The sequence below is a fragment of the Triturus cristatus genome, chromosome 3_1 (assembly GCF_964204655.1).
Source record: "Triturus cristatus chromosome 3_1, aTriCri1.1, whole genome shotgun sequence".
Lineage (NCBI taxonomy): Eukaryota > Metazoa > Chordata > Amphibia > Caudata > Salamandridae > Triturus > Triturus cristatus.
The window spans coordinates 808262152-808283287 of record NC_140583.1 but is presented as its reverse complement, the minus strand read 5'-3'; the positions used below and the strand labels follow the sequence as shown (position 1 = coordinate 808283287).

General features: G+C 46.2%; 1 protein-coding gene across 7 annotated transcripts in view; it reads left to right on the top strand.

Annotated features, from left to right (window-relative positions):
* The window catches only part of HDAC4 (histone deacetylase 4), a 1546655-nt gene that overhangs the window by 600760 nt on the left and 924759 nt on the right, over positions 1–21136 (top strand). For all 7 annotated transcript variants that reach the window (XM_085645137.1, XM_085645138.1, XM_085645139.1 and 4 more), the window contains one exon: positions 12192–12263. In XM_085645137.1, coding sequence (XP_085501263.1) covers positions 12192–12263 — 72 coding nt within the window. The remainder of the gene's footprint in view (positions 1–12191; positions 12264–21136) is intronic.

Here is a 21136-nt window from a genome sequence, read left to right as displayed (position 1 = left end):
TCAAAAGATCATTATCACCTGCATAATATTCCAGGATTCCATACTGTCCCTTGTCATCTTCAGTCTTTACATAGAGCCGCCTTGTGCTATGCTCACAGATAGCAGCATCAAGATTCACCAGTATGCTGATGATGGACAACTGTTTGAAGGTCTCCGATGCTTCAGACATCCAAAAATCAAAACACTTCCTGCACATCATCCAGGCTTGGATCACCAGCGCCCATCTGAAGCTCAACCAAACTAGTTTGCCAAAAGCTATTAACAAACAAGCATTTGCAATGCAATAGGCCTTGCTTTTTAAAAGATTGAGCTATTGGCATTGCTAAATAATGCAACACCAATAGCTCAAACTTTAATAATGCGAGACCTATTGCATTGCAAATGCGCGTTTTCTTATGTTATTTCATTCAAAACCTAGTAAAAGCGTTATTTAATACAATAATGTACAAGTTGACTCTTTGACTCCGCCCAGTGTGGGCCCACTCCCTTTCCACTGCTAGAACCTCAACCCCCAATTAATGAGTACCCAGAGCACCTTCTTAACATTTCCAGCACTGAACGGCTCTAATGAGAAGCATCAGCGCTAACTCAGACATGCTGAGGAGTGGCGATACCCTCCCCACAAGAGATATACTTGTCCTGATGAACTGCACATTCTAGTCCTGATGAACTATAATACTGCCTTATTCGATGTAGCAATTGGCTATTCATGCGGACACTGGTCCCTTTCGTATATTACTTCTTCAGACAAGATGACGAGCTTCACCAAGAGGCGCCCAGTTGCCTGAATATTACAGTGAAACTCGTCACTGTAATTACTCCCTCTCTGCGCACTATGTATGACATGCTGTTACTACTACCTTAATATCTGCAGCTACATTTTTAAGTGCGCAGCACACAAAGTTCACCTCAAACATTCCATCAAAAACTCCATATCCAAAGCTAGATTCCCCTGTGCTGTGTACATCGCCAATGTCTCTAACAGCTACTATAACACTCAGCGACACTGAGACAGAGCAGGGGTGATCCACGACACGATCTTTACTGCGGAGCTTGACAAGGAACTGGCGTCAGAGCAAAATATGTTTATTCGTAATAAATAACAGACAGGTGTCACTGTAAAGCGGGTAAATTTTAATGATAGGCGGAAATGCACAATTCCAATACGTGCAAGGTGTTTTTGTGCGGCACTAGCCAACTATACTCTGTTGCAGCACAGACCGGACTGAACGCAAACTTGAGGGAAGTAACTTGCAGGGAATGAAGCATGCAGAAACCCACTTGTGCAGCTCTTTGGGATGCAGATCTCTTACCTTGCGTTGACACTCGCGCTGATAACTGCTCTTCTTACTGCAACACCTGCTGCAGGGAAGAGGCTGCTGTGCAGATGCTCTGGCTTAGAACAGCATCCAAAACAATAAATGTAAAGGTAGGACAAGCCTGCACGCTCATTCCGTGCCAGCCCTTATCTGCCTCCATGAGCACAACGCTGTCCGCCATCTTGGAGTACTGAACGTTCTTATTGCAGTCAAAGCTGTCACTTAAAACTTCTAGCACACAAATATGTTACCATTAACGCTTTACCATAATCAGACCTGTATGCTGCCATCTCGGATTTAACATTAATATTTTAAGCATTTTTTAATTAATTTTTGTAACTCTATAAAACCACTGATTTTATTATACTTTGCTTTATGCTCGATATGCACTCTGTTCAGTGTGGCGGAAGTAAGGTTAATAAAGCAGAGGACCCTAAACCTCGTCTGCTTTGCGCCTTTTGTAGCACATGTGCGAATCTAGTGCTGTTCCTCGGACACTTCATTCGAGGTCATTCACACACTTTTCCTGTGGCGTCACTGCTTCTGCATTCCTGTAGTCTTTATTTAGGGATGATTGCCATGTGGGAAAGAACGGAGATACAGGACCTGATAGTTGCCATGGTGATGACGTCAAGCAAAACAATTGTGTAGCCTGACAAACTAGAGGTGAATTTCAACTGCCTTTTCTTTTTTTTTTTTTTTTTTGACATCAGACTTTATTGGCATTTTAAGGACACCGGGGAACTCGTCCCCATACATGGTACCAAAACGGATATCGGAAGAGTGAGAATTGGTATCCCTGTTCGTCCCCCCCCTGGTCTGCGGAACATCAGACCCACGACCCCTCCCCCCCTCCCGCACATCACACCAACCCACTGCCCAGCATGTACATTTAACATTTCCCATCAGTTTCTGTTCCATATTCTGGTTACCCTCCTGTAGCTCAAATTCAACTGCCTTTTCAACATCAGCGCTGCTAAAATGTTGGAAGTAGCCTCAGTGCACACCAACTGGCAATAATAGAAAGCCCAGACCAGGGAGATTATTGTTGTGGTTGTTTCTTTTCTAAATCTATACTTTCCTAAAGCACTCCAAGGAGGAGACAGATGACGATGTTTAGCAGACTATGGTACGATATGGGTAACGCTGTTAGGAAAACAAGAACAAGCGGCAGGGGATGCGTTCACTTTCACTTCCGCTTGAAAAACAAAGAAGTCCATGAGTGATGCGCGCGCGCCACTGCTAGCCATGTGCTTTTTATTATCGCGCCCGTGTCTGGGCACGATAATTGAAACCACATGGCCTATTGGTGTATATTACGCGCACCAAGCACGTAATAGACTCCATTAGGCCATAGGCGGAGCAATGCACCCGCCTTTGGCCAATTGCGTGCAGTCTTTTATAAAAAGAGGCACGCAAAGGCCTATGGGGAAGCACAAAAGGAAAAGCACACGCACTAGCGTGTGCGATTCCAGGCTCCGTTTCTGAAGCCCAGACAAAAGGACTCTCGCTGCGCGAGCAATGCTGCGCACTGCATCGCTAGGCACGAGACCTAAAAACAGTACAAACTTAGCTCACGATTCTTGACGACTTCGAACTCCAACTTTCAGCGAATGCCAAGGCACCTTGTGTCACCTTGGATATCAACCTCACCCTCCAGTAACAAAATGCAAAAAACAAAAAAACAGTCTGGTACCAGTTCTCCCTTCTAAAGGAACTGAAATATTTTCTTCCAGAAAGTGACTACAGAATTGATGTTCAAGCCCTTGTACTTTTGCATCTAGATGGCTATGCCCTGTTCCAATGCCTTCCAGGCTCCACACTGGCATCCCATAGGGGCATCTTACATGCTGTAGCATCTCATCCAGGGCCTACAAAACATATGATCCCATCCTGATGGAACTCTGTTGGCTCCCCGTGCTAACCAATCACTACTCCAGTTCACAAAACAGTTAAAGAGGCGCCTCTTTAACAAGCTACCTCTCCTATCAGCCGTTATAGACTATATGCTCGTCTTTAACACTGTACAGGGCTCGGCTGCCTTTTGTCTTTGTTTACGTTTTAGGAATCACATAAACATTCATTACTTAGCAAAAAGATTGGATTAGTTAAGATATTTGTTGTATAAACGGGTTTTGAGATTCTTTTAGAAGCTCATCAGATATTCTGAACGTTGCAGATGGACAGGAAGTAAGTTCCAAAGCATTAGAGCTGCTCCTGACTAGGCCTAAGTTGGATCTTTACTTGTCTCAAACTTAAAATTTTCAAAGGTTCTTAGTTTCAAGTTTGAGCGTGAGATTTTGATGCCGAATCTGGGGTACTCAGGTTGTTGAAAATGGACTACGTTATAAGTGAGGCAGTACAATGTTAATAATATTCTGATAGAAATAGGTAACCAGTACAGATCTCTAAGGGCTGGCGTAATTGGTTTAGAATTTCCTAGTGCTTGTTAACAGTATCTGAATAAAGGGCTGTGTATAATTTCCACAAGAAGAAAAGTCAGTAGACATTGGAGCGATTGATTGTATCACATTTCAAAAGTCGATTAGAGGAGCAATTTAGTTTCATCACTGTATGTAATTAGGCTCAGGCTTTCTTGGCTGTGAGTTCAGTATGTGGTATCATAGGCATATGGGGGGAGTCAATCCACATGCCTAGAGATTTCACTGATTTACCCAGATGCACACCAAAATAATTGCTGTGTAGTATAGTACGGTAGTCACTGTAGAGTTTGATATCCATTGTGCAACGAGTCAGAGTGAACTCTATTCGTTTTGTACTTAGTGTGAACTGGTTTGGGGACATCCAACTTTGAATGTCGATTCAGGTTTTTGGAGTACTTAAGTCTTTAATGGAGGTATTCTTTAGGTACAGCTTTCTGAATACTTATGAATAGAAACACCTGACTCCTCAAGCATGATCCTCAGGTGTTCTATTGGTGCCAGTGCTGATTGATCCCCGGGGACACCACATGGCCATGACATTTTCCGAGGGGAAGCACACTTGTCTGACCAGGTGTTTGTGGTTAGTCGGGTCCAAGCAACTCAGTACCAAGTTATTGATTCCAGTGTGAGACTCTAGAATTCTGAGTAGCTTCTAATCGTTCACTGTTTCGAACTCTGCTGATGGACCCTGAAGGATCAATGGCAGGTGGCATTCTCATCTAGTATGCGCTGCACTGTATCGTCTAGAATTTTAAGGGTGACTGCTTTGGTGCCACATTCTCTCTGGAACCCTGATTCATTTGGGTAACTGTGTGTTGTCAGTTGTAAAGCTGTCCATTTCTTCTTTACTTTCCCAACCATAGCAGGTTGGTGAATACATTATTTGGGATGTCATTTCGTTACTCCAGAATTGGGGTGATTTGACCAGTTTTGAGAGCATCAGGGAAGGCACCTTCTTTAAAGGTGGTGTTAATCAGTTGGCACCATAGAGAGGAGAAGGATTTGAACTTGGGAGTTGGGATGATGTAATCCTGATAAAAGTTTGGCTTTAGTATGTTGATGCCCTCAAAATTATCCTTTGATATAGCAGAATTTTCTCTCGATCTCTTTGTAGTATAGATGGCAAGTATGACTCCTTCAGAGTCTGTTCTGAGTTTGATAGCTTAACTTTTTTAATAAGAAGTAAATCTATTTGTTATGTTTTTGTTTTGACTTGAGGGAACGGTTATTGAGAATTTGGGAAGTTTTAGATTTAACCAGTTTGAATAACTACTTTGGTCAATTTAAGGCGCTATTGATTTTGAAATTAATGAAATTAGGAGATGGCAGTCACCAAAGATTTGCATTTTCTTCTGAAAGTGGCTAGGGATTGCAATAATTGTTGTCTCCAAAGCCTTTATAGTTTCTCAGTCTTTCTAGTCATGTGGAAAAGGTGGTCATTAAACCAGGGATTGCATTTGAGGCATTCTTAAATTTTTGACTGAGGCAATATTTTTGATCAAACAATTTTGGGTTCCTGTTTGTAACTGGAGAACACTGCGTTCATATTCCGAGAGTCAGAGGTGTTTGCCTCTGCTGTGTACACAAAAGTGATAGTGATAGGTGGAATGCTTGGGGTAGTCTCAGCCACTGGTAATTACTGTGGAACGCATTCTAGTCCATTGTTATTTTGTCCACCATGCACTGCGAGACAGGAACTAGCCATATAGAAATCAGCCATGACCCTGCTCCAATAGGGGCATTCTAGTACAAGACCAGTTCCGGGCTATTCAGGCCTCTTCAGTCGGTGTAGCTTGAGTCCGTTGGCGCAGTGAGCCCAGGACCCACGCCTTGGTGTTTGGAACTTGTACCCAATCTTGTTTGGTGACTTGTCTAAAAATTCTTTTAATCCATCTTTTGGTTGAGGTTTAAAGTGAGCTGAAGTGATATGTATTAGTATCATCAGAAGAACAAGAAAGTGATCAGACCAGTTCACTTTCATGGTGCTAACAGTCATGAATGACCAGTTTGGAGACTTTACCTTTGGTATGTGTAGAAGAGTTAGTTTAGCCATTAGTGTGTGAGTTATTATAAAGGGAGAATGCCAGCATGAAACATAGGTGGAGACGGGGCTCTCTGTGAAAACATTGATTTTAAGTTTGACAGAGTGGGTAGTTTTGACGATGACTCTTGGGTACCCGCTTTTTTTGTAGGCAGGTTGCCCAAGACAGACGCCAGCTGAACAAGTAAGAGTGAACAATCCACATTAATGAAAAGTAGTGTATGGTTGTATGCGCAGGTGAGTCATAGCCATTATAACAGAATTCGTGTTTGGGGTTTCCATGACAGAGGCAGTCTGTAATTTAATAATGTTCTCCATCCACCTTTTATGATTGGAGATTACTTTGAAGCTCTTTTTGTTGGGGCTGGTTAAGTACTATGTTTCGGTGGTGGTGCAGATATTCTTGATGACTTGGGGTTGGTTTTGAATCTGTTGGTGTCTTTGAGCTTTGTGTGGACGTTCTTCATGATCTAGGGCATTAAAAGACATGCTTTACCGGATAAGATTGCAGAAATGCTGTTAATAGTTGGTGCTGGGCTCATCTGAGATCCCCTTATAGCTTTTCATGAGTTTGTTCTGCTGTTGACGCCTTTGAGGTTTGGGATGGCATATTCGTATTTATCCAAATTCGAAATTCTCAGTCTGTTTTGTCACTCACCACCCGAGTGGTATAAAAAAAATGTTTTAACCTATTAAGCTGGAAATATCAGGTGTAAACTCCTTTCACATATGAAAATGGTAAATGGTTCTAGTGTAAGGGGGGATTTGATTCTGGTTTGCAATCAGATAGAAATGTGCTTCAGTGCAAATCGGTTTCTGTAGATAATACAGGAGAAATTTTAAAATCATTAAATATCTCCACCTGTGAGGGAGATGCTTGCTGGTCAGCAGTGCCTAACAACTATAAGAACGTTACTATCCACTATTTCACCGTTTTGAAATTAGCCTTTTGAACTGGTCTCTGATCCAGACTCTTCAAAACAAGATTGAACTATTCCCTTTTTTAAAAAAAATTATAATAATAATCCCAGGACCCCACTCTCGTTACAATGGTAAATCCATTTTCTAACAACTTAATTTGTTTTAAATAGTTACATTTTACACATTACACATGCTTGCTTTTTGCACGAATTCTGGTATATAAGAACAGTCCTCAATAGTGTCACTAATGGGCACCAACCTAAACTGTGCTTAGCAGTGACAAATAGGCAATTATCAGTTAGAAGTCTACAAATCTGTTGGGGTTATTATGGTAGGGCTTTGGTTTTATAAGAAAGATTATAAAGATGTTATAAACAATTAATATCGTAGCAAGCAAAAGAACGCAAGGATATATAGTGAGGCCCCCAGTTCAAGCAGGCACGTCGTGCAGTAGTCAAAACAACAAGACCGAATCCAGTTATACACACAGCAAAGTTATGCAGTTGGAGTGCCACTGTCCTTAATATTTGAAGTATGCAGTTGTGATCTTTTCCAATTGACTAAAAACAATGAGACCCTCCTGCCCAGACTACCCACAAGTGGGCTGGATAGAGAACCCTGGGTTGCGCTCCCAATTTCAAAACCTCTCTACACAGAGTTTAAAATTAATTTCCCTTATCAAGTATAGCAGGGCTAAATTCAGGAAAGAATTCAGTTCTCCAATCCTCTTGAATTCTAATATTCTCTTCTTTCGTAGTGCCCTTCTTAGTAGATAACTTTCAAAAACCAGTTTATCTGGGCTTTCTTTCTATAGTGACAAGAACAGTACCTTTATCAGTCTCACCACGGTGCTTTTTCCCTCTGTATTTTTCATCACAACTGAATAAATGACACAAACGAAGTCAATTTCATGCTAAAGGAACTAGTTTGTCACCATTTAATATCCTCACTTTATCAAGCATCTTTGAATTCTCCTAATCGTCCAAATGTCTTCACCATGAACCACTGTAGCGAGAACTGCACTTAGAAAACTAGTGAGGGTTGCTGATTTCCTGCTATGTGACCTGAGAAGATTCTAAAGAACTCATTCTCTTTCAAAACCTCTGTAGTTTGCTCTACCCCAGTGATTCAAGTAAAAATGCCTTACAGTCTGGACTCATGTACAGTCATTTTGGCCTCAATGCAATACCTATTTGTTTGTACACACACTCTTAAATGACCTGATAAGGCCCATTTGAAGTGTGACTGCATTGCCAGCAAAAGCACCATTAGTTCCAGAACCTTCAAACCTTCACTCAGCAGGGCACCATCTATCCCCATCATGGTTGGGCCATCATCTCCTTCAGGGAGTTGAGACCGCTTTACCACCAAGTTTCTCGACCTCTGAAGCTACTTTCCAGCGAAACTGCTCTAGCTCCTGGTAGATTTGTTTTCTTATATTTATTTTTAATCAAAGACGTCAAGGACGCTCCTGTTCTTGACTTAGACACATTCCTGGAGGTATATTTAATTCTGTGGGATTTTCCATCTGGTTTCAGACACATGAAAGAACTAGGAGCAGCATTTCATCATTTAAGGGAAGTGATGGAGCTGCATCATCATGGATGGGAGGTGATTAAAGCACTCCTCAATGGTGAGGTTATTCCTACCAGTCGAATGCTATTAGACGTGTTTTCGTAGTTTCATACCCTTCATCCCTCTCTTCTCTGTATAGTATTGGTGACGTATTGGGAGTTTCTGTAGCCACAAAGTGTTTTTCATCTTTTCTAAAAACAGTGACAAATTCAGTTCATACCTTTTGAGTCTATCCTGTTAATGTATGGGGTTCCTCAGTGGTCGTATTTATTGCCCCTATATAACTCCTATACTGATTCACTACTAAACCTAATTTGCCTTGGCATAACATATCACAGTTATCCCAAATGTATTCCGATTATTTTCGCTAACATATTCTGGAAGATCAATACTATATTCAGGTATCTTTGGAAAGCTACAAATATGGATAATGCACAGTCATCTTGCTCTAAACGAAGCCATAGCGGAGTTAGTATTATACCCTCAAACAAAGAACTATACCAACGCTTGTTGTTAGCTGGGAAGTCGGTTCCTGTGGTACTCCTGGATATGGGTGAGTCATTTTGGAGTTTCGGATATCTATGGGCCCACATGTTAGTATGGTTGTCTGGGCAATCATCTATTAAAGCACTTTGGTGAGAGCTACTAGTCCAGCTCTTTTTTGCAAGAAGTGCATAGGGTCATAATTTCGTGAGACATATATGCATTTTTTTGGGTGGCAAGTGTTTGCGTATGTTTGGCAACTGTGTTAACTGTGTTTTACAGTCTCTTAAATCCTAATGCTCCTACCCATTGAGTTAATCATCTTTCTATCACAATTCTCCTAAGCACTCTATTTTTCTTTGCCCTGCAAGCACAGCTTTCTAATAAGACTCTCCTGTTTGTCTGCTATCACCAACCTCCAAGCTGTTCCTCATTGATGTCTTGGATGTCATTTTTCTCCGCCTATCTGGACTGTGCTAGCTTTCATTATCAGCCTTGTGTAGTCTGCCTCCTTGCCGCTGTTATTCCCAGTCTTTAGAGTTCTGCTTGCTTACATTCGTTAGCGCGTGCTCTGCCAGTACTCATTCTGTACCTCTTTTATTCTTACCTCTGTCAGCTCTGCTATCTCATTCTTATTTATCCAATCTAGACCTGGTAACCTGCATCCTTCTTAGCAGATGGGGTTCTGATACCTGACCTGTTGTTTACAGTCCAGCAGGATCTACTGGCTTCGTTACCTTTCACAGTTCTTCAAGCTGTCGCTCCTAGATCTCGGAGTGTGCCCTGCTTCTTCTGCACACCCTGTCTTTTCATCCTCGGCCTTGTAAGTTTTGCATTCAAAAATCCCAGTGTGCCAAGCCCTTTGAGCTTTGCTTCTTTACAACCCTATTATTCGCAGTCCACTTGTTCTATAGCTCTTTCACCCTATACTCGATGGCTCACAAACCTCCGTATCTATGTATTTCTATGATGCATTGCTCTGCCACCATACATTCTTATTATTCCTAGACATGTAAGCTCTACTTACTTGCATCTCTAGTCCTCTGCCCTGCCTGCTTTGTTTCCAACTGTTCCTGTGTTGACCAGGTACTGCTACCCCAGTGCCGGTAAGCTATGCATCTTGCATACGTTCTACCTTCACCATGTCAGCTCTTTTTTACGTTGCTTGAACTGTAGATCGGTGAGCTTGTTATGCCACACCTTGCAACATATTCTGCATTAGTTCTTTGTTAATGCGGGTGCTTTGTGTTTCGTTTCCTTATATCCTTGCCGTTCTACTTGAGCTGCCCTTCTTACCGGCCCTCCTGTACGCAGAGAGGTGAGCTCTGCCTACTCCATATACAGGTTGTCTCCCGCTCTATAAGCTTTACTTTTGCATCTCCTCTTTACGTGGTTGTGAGGTCCAGCCCTGTGAGCTCTGCTTCAGGAATCCGGTTATAACCAGCCCTTTGATCTATGCTTCCCTACCTTTCTCTTCGACCCTGTGGTCTTTTTCATAACGTCTCTATCAACTGTCCCGTGAGCTCTGATTCCTTTCTTACGTTATCCTCATCCCTGTGAGCTCAGCTGACTTGTCTCCATTATTTCCACCACTACAAGCTCGGCATCCTTACTTCCTGCTGTCCCCAGCCATGCAAGCTCTGCCTTCCTGCCTCAGTTATTCACATCCCTGCAGGCTGTTTTTCCTTGCCTGCTTGATGTCCACTGCTGTGTGAGTTTACCTTCGTAGCTCTGCTTTTCTCAGACGTGCAGGCTCTGCTTCTCTACCTCGGTTATTCCCAGTCCTGTGAGCTCTGCTTCTGTAATTACCTCCCTGCTCTCCCCAGATAGGGAAACTCGGCTTCTCCATCGCATTTATTCCAGATCGTGTGAGCTCTGCTTCCTTAACGCCCTGCTCTCCCCAGCCCTCCAAGCTCCCCTTCTGTTCCTCTCGGCCATACGAGCGAGCTCTGCTTCCCGTCTATCCCCAGCTGTGCACGCTCAGCTTCCTTATCTCTGCTACCCCAGCCCAGCTCTGCTTTATTACACCCCTCTATGCACTGCTGTGCGAGCTCTGCTTCCGGACCCTTAGAATCCCCTCCGGCACGGACTTCATGTCTTCTGCCGCTCCCAGTTGCGCAAGCTGCTTCCCTGTCAGCCGTTGTCCACTGTCCCGCAGGGTTTGTTTCACTCCCCTCTTAGCCCCGCATACTCTGCCAAACTACCGTATGCCCAGCCCTGCGATGCGTTTCCTTATTTGTCGACTATCGTCAGTCCTTGAGCGCTTCTTCCTTACCTCGGTTATCCTCCGCTCTGGGAGCTTTGCCTCATTGGAGCCCCGTGAGCACTGCTTATGTATCCGCCTGCTATCCCCAGTCGTTCGAGCTCGTCCGTAATATCATGCTCTTCTGATTCAGCTTGCTTGCTCCCCACTGTCCCCTGCACTATGATCTCTGCTCCCTGTTATCCCCAGCCCAGCAAGCTCTGTGTTTGCCCCCTTTGCCCCAACCCTGCAAGATCTGTTTCCTTGACACTCTGGAACATGATGTGTAGTGCATGATCTCTGCTTCCTGACTGCCCTGCTCTTTCCAGCACCGTAAGCACTGCTTCCTTGCATCCGTGCCAGGTTCCAGCCCAATGAGCTCTACGTAGATACCTCCCTTATCTACGCTTTTACGAGTTCTGCTTCTTTAATAAGCCATCCTTGTTTTTCGCTATCCTCAGTTCCGCTAGCTCTGTTTCGTTTACCTGCCTGCTAGTGCTAGCTCCAGCTGTGCGATCTGTGCTTTCCGCGGTCCCGCAAGCTCTGCTTTCCTACCTCCTTTTCCCCAACCCTGTCAGCTCTGCTTCCTCACCTCCTGAGCCATGTGAGCTGTGCTGATTCGTGTTTCTGCATCCTAATCTGCCTCAGTCCCCTTCCCATTGCAGTCTCCACACAGGCGCGCGCACGCACAGACAGGCGCACGCTGTGCTATTTTTAGCTGCATCCTCCTGGGGCTGTTCTTCTCTCAGCCGCCGCACCATATTGTTATTAAACGTATAAAATTTGGGAAGCGTTTCTCTTCCCTTCTGTTTTTCGGTAGGCAGGTTTACCCCGCCCTTTGTACGGGTTGGAGCGTTGCCACTCGTGTCGTGTGCTCCGATATTCTCTGGGTTCTGCAGATTTATGTGTGCGGGGTTTCTTCCAGAAACATGATGTTCTTTTAGAGGCGCCTCCACCCCGTGATCCAGGTTTATTTGCATTCAGTTATGACTTTTTGCAGCGGCAGTACCGCTGCCTTTTCTCTGCGCGCCAAGTGCCCGCCTGCCTGCCTGCAGTGTGCCATTGACTGTTTCTGACTGGTAATGGATTTCTGCTGCTGTTCTCACAGTTGGTTCACTTGTGTTTTTATGTTTATCTGAGTTTCTGCTCTTTTTTTTTCTCCGCAGATGGACTTTCGGGGCGAGACCAACCAGTAGAACTGCTGAATCCAGCCCGAGGAAGCCACATGCCCAGCGCCGGTAAGGAATCCCTCAGTGCACCTCCCCTCGTGGTAATGGGTTGCGTCTGAGCAGTCTAAGATCTATTTGTGTTTGCATATATTTAAGCCTAGATGCAGGAATGGTGATGAGCTACTCGCTAACAGCTCCGCAGTTTTCTTATTCTTTCATCATTGAGTGGCAACCACGCATGTGTCAGTGTGCTTCAGGAGTTTTCTGCATTTACGCTACGGGTACTGAGCCAAGAACAGCTCTGCCAATGCACCTTCCGTGCTCTGCCCCCCTGAGTGACCTAGCATTAAGACCCATGTCACACTCACCCACTGCACACCTACCCGTACTTTTCTGACTGTGATATACGTAGGCAGCGCTGTTAATGCACTAGATTGCTGCTGGCAGTCCCTTCCACCTTTCTACAGGGGCTGCCATAGGAGCTCCACGAGTGCACCTCGATCCAGGTCTGCAATAACCCTTCCCTTTCCCTTCCAGTTTAGAGACGGATGCACCTTAATCATGGTCTGCTTTGCGACTCTCTGGCTATTTGTGGGCCAAGTGCCACTTGCAGTCCTGCCTTCTCACACCTTTCTTTACATTACAGTACTGACCAACATACGGTTCTGCAAGTGCACCTCAGTCTTCTTTGCAGACCCCATTTCCCTTCTCGCTGTGAGGCCCAGGTACTCCTCTGGAATGTAAATCAGACCTAAGCTAAAGCAATCTCCCTTTTAAGTACTTAAACCATACACCTCTGCCATTACACCTGAATCTGTAAGTTCCTCCATGCAAGTTGCTTCAGTTGGATGATTGCCTTGGTTTAACCAGCATTAGCAAAGCCAATGGGTCTTGTTTATGCAAGAGTTATTGGCTTTGCCCATGTGTTTTAGCTATGTTGTACACCAGCGTGGTTGGTGTTCAGCATGGCTAAAAGTTTGTGGCATAGAGTTGAGTGGCGTGAAGTAGCGTAGAATAGCATAAGGTGGCATAGTGTGTCGCAAAATGGAGTGTTGTAGAGTGGAGTGGCGTAGATTAGAGTGCCGCAAAGTAGATTAGAGTAGCCTAGAGTGCAGTGGTGCAGAGTAGAATAAAGTGGTATAGAGTGCATTGGTACAGAGTAGATTACAGTAGCGCAGTGGTGTAAAGTGGAGTGCTACAGAGTGTTGTGGCATAGTGATGCAAAGTAGAGTGGCATAGAGTGCAGTAGAGTGGTGCAGAGCAGAGTTCAGTGGCAGAAAGTGGTGTTGCAGAGTAGAGTGGCATAGAATACAGTGGTGCAAAGTATATTAGTGGCATAGACGGCAGTGATGTAGAGTGCAATGGTTTAGAGTGGCTTAACATGCAGTGGAGTAGAGTGTTGCAGCATATAGTGGCATAGAGTGCAGTGAAGATCAGCGTAGAGTGCTTTGGGTTTGAGTAGAGTGGTATAGAGTGCAGAGTACAGTAGAGTGGCATAGAGGACAGTGCATAGAGTAAAGTAGTGTAGAGTGCAGTGGCACAGAGGGGATTGTTTCAGAGTAGAGTTAAGTGACGTAGAGTGGAGTAGTGTGGTGTAGAGTGGTGCAGGATAGAGGAGTGGCATAGAGTGGTTCAGAGTAGAGTGCAGTTGTGTAGAATGCAGTGGCGAAGAGCTCAGTGGTGCAGCGGGTTGTAGAGTGCATTGGCATAAAGTAGAGTGGTGCAACGTAGAGTGGAGTGGTGCAGAGTAGAGTGCTGTTGTAGGGATTGGTGTAGAGTGAAGTGGCATAAAATGGAGTATGCATGGTCTGGTAGCGCATTTTTAATTGAAATGACCATTTCATTTGTATGGGCATGTAGAATTACTGATAAGTATACAGCACACAAACGATGTGTGGTAAAGTCATCACTTAGTGTTTTGCTTTGTTTTAATCATATTAAAATATTTGTTTTCACCATACTTCAGAATTACAAGAAATGTGCTTTATTCATGCTTTCATAATTCTGATATTTTCTGAAATGTCTGCACTGTTAAATACAGACATTTAAACGTTGTTGTGTGCTAGAAAAAGACCTTCACAGCAAGATTGTCACATAAATCTAGTCATTTTGAAGTCCGAGGAAAAAAAGTAAACACTAAGCTCCCTCAGAAGACAACGCCTGACATTTGACCTCTTTCTTTGAATGCGCAGGGAATGCCACAAGAAAAGAACAAGATTTAAAGGGCTGTTTACAGAAAGGGATTACTCAGAAGGATACAGTAAAAATAAGGTATTGCTCTTCCTGGGTGATGAACTCAAGCTAGGCAGCCTAAAACAAATAAAGCCAGCAATTAGAACATAAGCAAATGTGCGTTACAAACCATAAAGCCAATGGTGTAAGCAGTCGGCAGAATGCATTCCCATGGAAGTTTTGTGAATGCCCTCAAGATTCGTTGTTCGGCGTCGACCTAAAAATGGCAACACGTAATTAGGTTCACCCACAACAGTTAACAGGTATTTTTAAATGGTGGATATCCTTAACCAGTAGATGCTGTTAAAATATTTTATGCTGTGTATTTTTTTAATCAAAGAGGAAATCTATAATTGCCCAATTATCTAGATACCAGTCCATATGTATTTGAGGTATTGGTCTGTACTCCTGATAGTGAGTCGGCTCTTGTCTACAATATCTTAAGAACCTCCCCGGATAGCCTTAGAGGTGCAGTAGTTCTCAATTGTATTTGCCAACCCCGATTGGTGATCTCAGGAAGGTGTACCTGCTTTAAAAAAATATATATTAACTGTCATTTATAAAACTATCAATAAAGTAATCAATCAAGAGAGAAGAGGAAGGGGAAAGTATGAGACATTCATTAAAAATCAGTTGATTCAATTCCAAACTACCCCGTTCAAACCGGTAAGCACTCCGTGGACGTCGCAGAGTCTGTCGATCTCATCAGCAAATGCATGAAGGCCTAGCAACCTAGCGTGGAAGGCATTAGATCAAATTGTGGATCCATCTCATCGTCCGTCCGAGTCTCCCCTGCATCCGAATCAGCATCATAAGCCCAGAGCCTTAGATATGACATGAGCGGTTCTCAAATACATTTGTCATGAGTGCAGGGGCATAAGGTCCTAATAATGTGAGAGCTTGTCCTGGCAGTACGCATCATCCTGCAGACAGTCTGCACCATTTGGAGCAGGCTACCTACCTGAATGTTTGGCCGTCATCCTTTTAGCTTGGAGAGACAGCATCGTACTTGGGCCTTGAACTGCAGGGGAAGTATCCTTGACACATCTCAGTAGTCCTTCCAACGGGATCTGGGGCGGCGAGTGACCCGTGATCTGGGCCAGGGTGCCGTAGATGTCTGTCCAATAGCCGGCCACTTGTGGTTGCTCCCAGGCAAGGTGTAGGAGTGTGGCCTATGAGGCAGTGCATCTCCGGCAATGCACCTCCTCGATTAGGCCAATGTGATGCAGATGCTCTGGGGTACGGTATATTGGGTGCAGAAATTTGAAGTTGATGAACCTGTAATTGGGTGATATAGCCGCAGTCTGACTGCAGCAGTAGAGCCACTGTGCATCTGTGATGGGTGCTCTGAGATCCAGTTCCCGCTTTGTGCGAGCTATGGGGGTGCATACTGGAGCATTGACCTGCATTGTGGAGTATAACTGGGTGACCAATTTCTGGGAGGAAGGGTTCATTAATAGCTGCTCTAAAGCATGCAGTTGTGAGGGAAGTGCAGGGAACTTTGCGTGTAGTACACAACATGTAGCTCAAAGTTGGTGATATAGGAAGGTATCCAGTGCAGAGGGTTGTGGGCCTCCATCCGCCTTAATGCGGGGTAAGAATTGGTCACCTGGGTAGAGGTCGCTTAATTTAAAGATCACACGCTGCTGGGCTTGCCTGCTTGCCCTCTCGCCCTGCAGTGGTGGGAGCATGGGAAGGCGCGCAAGCGGCAATGGTAGCGCATATAAACATGGCAACCGGGCACATCTACGCAGGCCATTCCATGCCCAGTGAGCGCCTGCTACTGTGTCATACTTTGCGTGCAGGGGCTTGCAGGGGGTGTTACAGCGTATTGGTAAGGGAGCAGGGCCATGGCCTTACCATAATTTGCTAGCCAGAGTTCATCTAGGTCCCGGCTGAGTCAGATGCCCAAGTAGCAGACGGGGCTATCTGCCCACTGCAGAGGATAGTCCTTCTCAAACTGTGGTGTGCCAGACGTGAGAGGAAATAGAGTGGACGCAGCCCAGTTTATAGTAATACCAAAGTATTCGCCCAACCACACCACCTAACGTATGATTGGGGATAGATTTGTTTGGGGTTCCCGGACATTAAGCGGAATGCCGTCTGAGTACATGGATACAAGTACCCTCCTAGCCATAAAGTTAATTCCCCTATGGGCGTGGTGTTGTCGCAGCCTGGCTGCCAATGGTTCCATCGATATGGCAAATAAAATAGGGGTGGGGGGCTCAGCCGTAACTAGCCCCGCGGGTGGCTGCGAATGAGTCCGAGGTTGTGCCATTGAGGCGAAGACGTGCTGTTGGGGAGGTATAGAGGAGACTGATCAGGCGCAGGAACTGGTAGCTAATCCAGAGTCATGGGAGGAGATAGAATACATTTGGCCATTCCAAGAAGTCAAATGCCTTAGTGGCATCAAGCAAGCAGCAACCGCTGCCATCTTAGGGTCAATGGTGTGCATGAAGGTGAACATCGTGTAAAGGTTGTGGGCTGTAGAGCAGTCTGGCACAAAGCTCGACTGATCTGGGCGAATTATATCCAGCAGCAAGGGGAGCAGCCGATTGGCCAAGAGTTCAGCAAATATATTGTTATCAACAATAATCATTGACAGCGACGGTACGAGTCACAACAGTTAGGGCGTTTATCAGGTTTCAGTATTGTTACGATCCCCGAGTCTCGCAGGGAAAGCGGTAGCACAGCACTCCTGACTTTAGAGCACTCGTTTAAAGCTAAGAAGTGAGGGGCCAGGAGCACCGCATATTCCTTACAGAAGGAGGTAGTGAGTCCGTCCGGCCCTAGTGCCTTGTTCCCAGGGAGGCTTTGGATTACTTGAGTCACCTCCTTCACTGTGAAAGGGGGTATCGAGGTATAGACGGTGGTCTTAATCGAGCTGCAGCAGTAGCGTGTCAAGTTAAGCCGCTAGAGCCGCTGGATCAGATATTATTGCACAGCTGTAGAAGTGAGAGTATACCTATGTCATGGTCTGCAGTAGAGCATCAGGTGCAGTGTGGCTGATCTACAGATCTTCCACAAGCTTTACCACGTTAGCGGTGGCCCAGGGTTTCCAGAGCATAGCTGCTAGTCTTTTCCCTGATCAATCGCCTTTGCCATAGCACGGCGCATTCGCTTCCCGGTGGAGGAAGCAGACATCTCTCTGGGTCCTCATCATAGTCCAATAATTTCTCCCCGATAGTGGCTAGGCCCAAGGGGTTGCATGTGGCATAGAACTCTAGTACAGAGGTGCGGATGTCACTTTCTAAGGTGTTTAATTGTGCATGCAGTGCTTTGAGTAATCCTGATTGCTTCACGATGCCGACTCCGCGGATAATACCTTTGAAAGCCAACCAGAGCGTTGCCGGGGAGGCAATGGAGTCTTCGTACTCAATAATAACCACTCAGACTTTATTGCAGAAGACAGGGCCGTGGAGAGCATTGGGTGCTAAGCGGCAGGCAAAGGCATTGGGGATCCCAGCAGGACATGGGCATGGTCTGACAGGATATCGGGGTAAGTGCTTCACGCTTGTGGCCCAGGGGAGGACCTCTCCAGTTAGCAGCCTGTTGTCGATCCTGGACCATGTATCTCGAGCAGTCGCAATGCAGATGCCTTCTGTGCCGTCAGCATATATCAGTCGCCAGATATCACTCAGACAGTTATTGGGCAAGAGCGTGTGGAGCTGCACCGCGGCATTGAGGTGAGGCCTTCTGGAGGCACTAGAGCGATCAGTGGTATGGTTGAGTAGAAAGTTAAAATCTTCACCCCCTATAATGGTTCCGGGGCCCTTAGTGGTGATCTGATGCCAGAACTCTGCAAAGAAGTCTGGACTGTCCATATTTCCCCGTAGACAGATACCAATATGACAGGGTGCACTTGTAAGGTACCAGCCAAAATCACATAGCGTCCCTCCTTGTTGTTGATTGTCAGTCGTGTTCGCCATGGTAACCCCTTTGCGAATGAGTATGACTGTTCCCCGGGCATAGCTGGAATATGGGGACACATGGGCTTCCGCAGTCCACTCGGCGCAGGGAGCAGTAGCCATGGCTAAGTGAAGTTCCTGCAAAAAGCAGATGTCTATGCGGTATCTGGTGATGTATGCTTGGACCAGCCTAGCTTTCCTCTCGACATTTAGGCCACAAATGTTCCAGGTCAGGAATCAAACAGCGGTCTTCATGTCGGGGAGGGGGTGGGCAGGGGAGTCTGGGTGGTACCTGCCATGGCAAGAGTGTCAAAAGCACCGCACATATGCTTGTGGGTGCAATGTGATAGTGTAGTGTCGCGCAGGGTATGAGGAGGGGGAAGAGCAACCAGTGGAGATCAAACAATCCAATAACCCCCCCCCCCCCCTCCCCCCCAAAGAGCAAAAAATACAATGGGAATCATCCCGTGAAGCACTGGAGTCAGGCAAACTTCCCAGTCGGGACCGAACTGTGTGGCTGATAGGCAGCCACCTGACCTCCGGTGGAGGCCGGTGCGGGCACAGCTCCGCATATTTTTTAGGCTGAACCGTGCTGAATCATAGCCTACATTGTTTGCAATAGTGGGGTCCAAATATATAATCGAAGGGTTTAAGAGGTCCAATGGGTTACACGTGTAGGCGGAGCATCCCAAGAGGCCAGTTACACATTATCACTCAGACGGCCATCTTCTGCCATGAATACGAAGATTACTGCGCCCAGTGCATGCTTCTACGTCTTCATTTTTCTGTTGGATTGCTTCTAGGATTTTGTCCATCTTAAAAAGGTGCTCGCTTGTGGTAGTCTGTGTGTCCTCAATGTATGATTTGCGGGACTGCAGTTGGTCTAGGCAGCCAGCAGGTTTGTCCACTCTCACCTTTAATGCAGTCAGGGCAGCTGCTTAGGAGGTCTATTTGGACGTCAATGATCTGGAGGCTATTTGTAATAACCAGCATCACCTTGAAAACTAGGTTCTGTATGTGGGTGTTTTATGGGAGGAGTCCTGCGGAGAGTCCGCATCCCTGTCTTGGTCCGCATGACGCATTTGTCCCTTTTCCTCAAATGCCAGCTTGGACTGGCGAGCCTCAAGCTTCCCCATGGTGCACAGCAGGGTTGAGGAAAGATGTGTGAGCAGTCCTCGCCCAGCCCCATGCCCCAGGCGGACAAGCAGGACCAGTAGCTCGAAATCATAGTCTTCTGGGGTCTTCTGTGGGCCCTGCCTCACCCTAACAAAACCAGAAAGAGGTTGGGGGCATGAGCAGGCTCAGCGGAAGAGAATGAGGGTAAGAGGAGGCCAGTAGACGAGTGGCAGTCCAGGCAGGCTGGAGCCGATAGCTGTACAGGAGTCTCCCCTTCACTGCAAGAAGGGCCTACGGATTGCCGGGGACCAGAGGGGTTCCCAGCAGAGTCTTTCAGTGAGTGTCTGCCTCCGTCTCCTGCTGCTTCCCAACCCCCACCGCACCTGCTTCCGCCAGTGGAAACCTAGGCCACCAGCCATGCCCGAATTTCAAACGTCATTGGCGGTCACTGCATCCACGTGCTCACAGCGCACATCTGCTTAGGAGGGAAGAAGGGCAGCAAACCAGTTCAAGGCGGGGTCCAGCCCCAGCGCCACACTGGCCCTTGAGGCGTGGACGGTTAGCAAAGGAGGTATGCCAAACTTGAGTGTGAAGTATTATCAGCTGCCTCCAGGGGCCCCCAGGCACTTAGCTGTATCTTGGGGTGGTAACCGAAACAAGTCCAGCTCCATGGTACAAAATCTGCTCTCCTTGGTCCTGGCCCTCAGGATGGAGGGTCACTCTGCAGGGCAATGAAGGGTCGCCTTATCGGGATTGTCTTTGCCACTGTGCTATGCTCCTTGAGCACTGTGGCACCAATTAGCCCATTTCACAGGGCAGATCTGCTGCTGAGATTATGGTGCCAGCCCCGGTGTAGGAGATCTTGTTCAGGCGGTCCACCGCCTCACCGATGCAGATCCTCTATGTGGGCAGCTCATCAGTGCTGCACCACCTCCCTTGGTGCAGCCTGTGCAGGGCTCGCAGCTCTCTGGGGTGGGTCCGCCTTGTGGACCAGCAGCAGCAGCAGTGGCCCCGTGGCTCACTTCAAGCCATCCAAGGGCACACATAGATTCATTTTCCCATGGGCCGAACCCAACCAGGGTACCACAGCACAGGGCCCCTGGGGACTCGGGACTGAATGCGCTCCACAAGTACACAGTCGGCTGTGTGGAGGGACTGCAGTGATGTATGGCGTCAAAGGGTAGGCCGCGGACAGCGAGTTTCGTGCTCTCACAACCACTACTCCCAAAATAGCGGCATCCCCCAGTGCTGCATCTGTTTAGGCAAATTATCAGGCCTATTTTGTAGTAATCCGTGCCCTGGCACTGCGGATTATTGCTGGTTTTCAGAGTCGGCTGGCAGGGCCTCGCTATGCGATAGCCATTTTGCTGCCAGGCTCTCTAGCGCCTTTAGGTGTAGCTGCTTTTTTGAGAGCAGGGCTGTGTGCATACATTTGAGCATGCAGGTGTATTGATGCCAGTGTAAATTAATTATGCCTCCCTTTAAAGTATTTTAAACCAGAGAAATGAAGTGTTGATTTTGTCCTACATTTACCATGGACACATTTTGCTTTTGTTGTAGCACGGAGAACAAATTTCATTGTGACTGTATATGGTTGAGAATAATTGTATCTAAAAATGGCACATCACCCTCCTCACCTCTCAGTCTTGTATTTTGTAATAAGACACACTGGGAAGGCAACTGTTA